Source organism: Neoarius graeffei, chromosome 12, assembly GCF_027579695.1.
Source record: "Neoarius graeffei isolate fNeoGra1 chromosome 12, fNeoGra1.pri, whole genome shotgun sequence".
Classification (NCBI taxonomy): Eukaryota; Metazoa; Chordata; class Actinopteri; order Siluriformes; family Ariidae; genus Neoarius; species Neoarius graeffei.
This window is the reverse complement of record NC_083580.1, coordinates 41140651-41145445: the sequence shown is the minus strand read 5'-3', so window position 1 is coordinate 41145445 and position 4795 is coordinate 41140651. Positions and strand designations below refer to the sequence as shown.

At 44.2% G+C, this 4795-nt stretch overlaps 1 protein-coding gene across 3 annotated transcripts in view; it reads right to left on the bottom strand.

Moving 5' to 3' along the window:
* Positions 1-1841, bottom strand: part of cpeb4b (cytoplasmic polyadenylation element binding protein 4b) — a 153185-nt gene extending 151344 nt beyond the window's left edge. For all 3 annotated transcript variants that reach the window (XR_009655739.1, XM_060935904.1, XM_060935903.1), the window contains exons 1-2: positions 1398-1841; positions 1-761 (exon numbers count right to left, since the gene is read on the bottom strand). The exon at positions 1-761 is cut by the window's left edge and continues 389 nt beyond it. Coding sequence is in view for 2 of the 3 variants with exons in the window: in XM_060935904.1 (XP_060791887.1) it covers positions 1-721 (721 nt within the window). In the remaining variant the exon portion in view is untranslated. The remainder of the gene's footprint in view (positions 762-1397) is intronic.
* Positions 1842-4795: the final 2954 nt, after the last annotated feature.

Here is a 4795-nt window from a genome sequence, read left to right as displayed (position 1 = left end):
GACGGTGCTGCTGGTGCTGGAAGTGCGGGTGGGGTGGAGGAGCATGGTGCTGAGAGACAGCACCGATCTGAGGAGAGAAGCTGCCACCAAAGCCTGGGCCAACATGGTGAGAGAAGTTCTGGAATAGCAATGGGCCGTTGCTGGCCGGGGTAAAGAAACCCACATCCTCATTGACAATGGCTGATGGGGTTGGTGCAATGGCAGCAGACCAGTTGTTGAAGCTGGTCAAGGAGGATGAGGAAGTACTGGACTGAACAGCTGTGCCCAGAACAGATGGTTCCTGATAGTCAAAAGGTGACAGGACAGGGGACTCGAGGCGCAACTTCTCCTTACCATTGGTGCCCTCAGACGTGCCATTCTCAGGTTTGCTCTCTTCAGAACGAGCTTTCTCAAGCTCTGAGATGATGCCACCCTCTTGGTGCACTGGGGAGAGCTGCTGCTGCTTCTCTTGCGTCTCTTGCAGCTCCTGCTGCTGGGCCTTGGGTTTGTCAGTACCCATATCATCTTGCATGTTGTTATGGGCTGTGGCCGTTGGGAATAGCCAGGGAGACCCAACTGTGCTGCCATTTCCAGCTGTGGTGCTGTTTATAAAAGCAGCAGGGCTCGGCGTTACGTTCTGATGGTGGTGAGGAGGTTGCAAATGGGGGTGAATTCGTACAGGGAAAGCGGACTTGTTGCCAGTGTTGTTTTGCACCAAGACTCCAAACCCGTAATCCCCCATTTATGTTTTCCAGTCAAGACTGCCACACGGTATGCTTATCCTAAAAGAAATCAAAATGGATCAGTTAATTTCCACAAGAATAGCTAGGACCATCTCTACCGCTGATGCATATTGACATAATTCATATAACATACTGGTTAAACGCACTCGAAAATACTAAGAGTAATCGGGAGCAGTAGTTCTGTTTATCTGACAGATTATTTTTTATAATAGACTTTGTTCAAATTTGCAGGTTGCTCGTCGCCTCATAGCGCTAATTATAGGCTTGTGACGTCTCCGCTGCTGCTGATAGCACCCGGCTAACTGCTTCGAGCCGGCAGCTAGACACGACTAGCTTGCTAATAGGCTAGCTGAACAGAAAAGGCCAGACCACGAAACCTGGCTGTAAATAATAAAACTCGTTATCATGTTACTTTTGGATGCTACAGAGAAGAGAAAAATACTGAGGTAGTTACAGGGTGACGGTCCTGAAATTTTCCTTCCCTTTTCACAGTGAACGACGTCGGTTATTTCGTGAGCTCAGAAATATGATGACGTCTTCTAATTTAATAGGCATTTCGTAACACAATTGTTATCATTAATGCATAAAACAACACCTGCTTCGTGATAAAATTAAAGGATGACACAGAGAATACTGACATTACGTTGAAGGTAAGTAATTAAATTCACTTTTCACCTTACTGGCTACCCTTGATCCAAGGCGATGACTGGAAGAAGATCCGCTCCAATGCGACAACCGCAGATTATTCTGTGCTTATTAACTGACAACTTGACTTGTCACTAGTTATCCAAACAGGTCTTTTGTATCTTCCACGAGTCTGGCTTAGCGACAGTTTCCCAGATTTTTCTTCCTCCTCTTGACGTGTCCTGTCTTCTCAATGACACAGCCCTTCTCTTCGCTAGCAGGCTGCTAACCTCAAGCTTTAACCGAACAACGTTACGTCATTGAATTAACGATATAAACAATCTAATTCGTTTCATTCATGAGCTGCAGTGAAATTTATCGATGGTTTCATTGTTTAAATTTTTTTCTTTTGTTTTTGAGCCAGCGGTCTCTCTCCTTTCCTACTTCGCCGCTGCTGTCCGTCTCACTCACCAGAAATCTGCCGTAGCCAAAATGACAAGGAGACTGGTCTCAAGACACTTCCGGTAGTAACCCCGCCCCATCATAATAGACCCCTCCTACAATCGACATGAGACTCTTGCTCGTTCCCCCACGCTAGTTTCTGATTGGTCAGCGCAAAAAGGTAGCCGCGCCCAGCTTTTACTAATTTAGTGGTGATTCATCAAGATCTCTCTGACTACTGTGGTCCCGCCCTTCCTTCGTAAATCTCCGCCTGGTAAGGTCTTTCAACTTTAAAAGGAATTAGTCAGATGATTATATGACATGATTATATACTATAAGGCCAAAAGTATGTGGACGCCTGACTATCACACCCCATGTGTGCCACAAAGTTGTAGAGAATGCCACTGTATGCTGTAGGATTACAATTTCCCTTCACTGGAAATAAGGGGGCGGCACAGTGGTGTAGTGGTTAGCACTGTCGCCTCACAGCAAGAAGGTCCTGGGTTCGAGCCCAGCGGCCGGCAAGGGCCTTTCTGTGTGGAGTTTGCATGTTCTCCCCGTGTCTGCGTGGGTTTTCTCTGGGTGCTCCAGTTTCCCCCAAAGACATGCAGGTTAAGTTAATTGGTGACTCTAAATTGACTGTGAGTGTGAATGGTTGTTTGTCTCTCTGTCAGCCCTGTGATGGTCTGGCGACTTGTCCAGGGTGTACCCCGCCTCTCGCCCATAGTCAGCTGGGATAGGCTCCAGCTTGCCTGTGACCCTGTAGAACAGGATAAGTGGCTAGAGATAATGGATGGATGGAAATAAGGGGCTCAAACCACTTCCTGCATGACAGTGCCTCTGTGCACAAAGTGAAGACATGTTTTCATGTGGAAGAATTTGAGTGGCCCTGATCTCAACTTCACTGTACACCACTGGAATGAATTCGAACACAGACTGTGTCCTAGGCCTCCTCACCCCACATCAGTGTCTGACCGCACTAATGCTCTTGTGGCTGAATGGGCAAATCTCCACAGCCACATTCCAAATTCTAGTGGAAAGCCTTCCCAGAAGATTATTATAACAGCAAAGGGGGACTAAATCTAGAACAGGATGTTCTAAAGCACATAGGTGTTATGGTCAGGTGTTCTCAAACATTTGGCCATATAGTGTATGACTTTATCAGCATTAATGTGAGATAAAATCATATAATGGACAATTTAAAATCTGCCAAGCTGTTACAGTGTGTAAGTTATTTTTACAGTCTTTACATACAAAAATAACTGAAAAGCTTACTTACTGTAAAATGTTAAAGTAATTGAAAGTGTAAGGTATATGTAAAGTATACTTGTTTCAATTTATGTTAAGTGGCTGTCTGAATAATTATTTTCCAGATAATATGACTCTTATCTCAGACATCCATGTATCTTTGCCTACATAGTCATGCAGTTTAATGTTTCTGTCCCCTGATAATAAGTAAGTGTGTGTGTGTGGGGGGGGTTTGTTTTTTTTTTTTTTTGCTCTGGCATTAGAAGTAAAACACCAGCAGTGGATAGCTCTCTGTTTATGCTCTTCTGCTATGTTTTATCCAGTCTCATTACCACCAAACTGGTGGCTCAGAGAAAAGAATAGGAAGAACGGGAGTTCCAGGCACAACAGCTGTGTTCACAGACAGAGATCTCTTTAGGGCCTGGAACTGCCGCCACCACTGCTATTTTCATCCCGGAATGGCATGCTGGAACTGCCATGCTAGACTCTTAAAATAGTATGTTGGTTGCATTTTTTGGTCCAAAGACAATGCACATGAAATAAGGTTCAAGGTTTTGAAAATCTATGGACACATACAGAAACATTTGAGAACTTAGCACTGTAAGAAATTACAAGTTGGTTAAATTTAGAAACCAAAGTTCACCTGCTGCCTTAAAAAACATGAGTAAACTCAACTTACACTACCGTTCAAAAGTTTGGGGTCACCCAGACAATTTTGTGTTTTCCATGAAAAGTCACACTTTTATTTACCACCATAAGTTGTAAAATGAATAGAAAATATAGTCAAGACATTTTTCTGGCCATTTTGAGCATTTAATCGACCCCACAAATGTGATGCTCCAGAAACTCAATCTGCTCAAAGGAAGGTCAGTTTTATAGCTTCTCTAAAGAGCTAAACTGTTTTCAGATGTGCTAACATGATTGTACAAGGGTTTTCTAATCATCCATTAGCCTTCTGAGGCAATGAGCAAACACATTGTACCATTAGAACACTGGAGTGATAGTTGCTGGAAATGGGCCTCTATACACCTATGTAGATATTGCACCAAAAACCAGACATTTGCAGCTAGAATAGTCATTTACCACATTAACAATGTATAGAGGATTTCGGCCTACATCATTGTTTCCATAGCGACAATATTTATGCCGCCATTTTGACGTTCACAAATATGGCGACTACCGGTAGCGATACACTGTTGATCATGACGAAGTCTCATTGTCGAGTATTTTATCCGGCCTGGATGACGCGAGTAAGAAGCGATATCACCAGAAAATCAATGATGCTGGTGTACGTGATCCGTACACGTTACCAGGCTATCTTTTTCTGGCTTTGCAGCGCGGGTGATCTTCCTGACCTGCAGTCAGGCGTGTGGGAAATACCAGGGAAAAAACATAAAAGAAAAAGGAGCGAGATGCAGAAAACACCTTCACTATCCAGCGACGTAGGGCATTTACAGGGCGAGCAGAGGGAGAGGTATTTGCAAAAACTGAGGTTAGCAGGCTTAGAGAACGACGTTTACCTGCTTCCACCAGGATTGTTCACTGACGTACGGAAGTACACGAAGCCCTCGTCTTTACCTGACTTCGGCCCACATGATCTGTATACCTATGTCGTTAAAAACCAGGCTGGGTAACATGCCTACATCAGCGGGTCGTCCCTGGAGCCGGTGGTCGCCATCTTATTACAGCTAAGGTTTGTTCACATTTTCATTTACTTTCGGTCCTCAGGATAAACAAAATGTTATTAAATGTCATTGAAA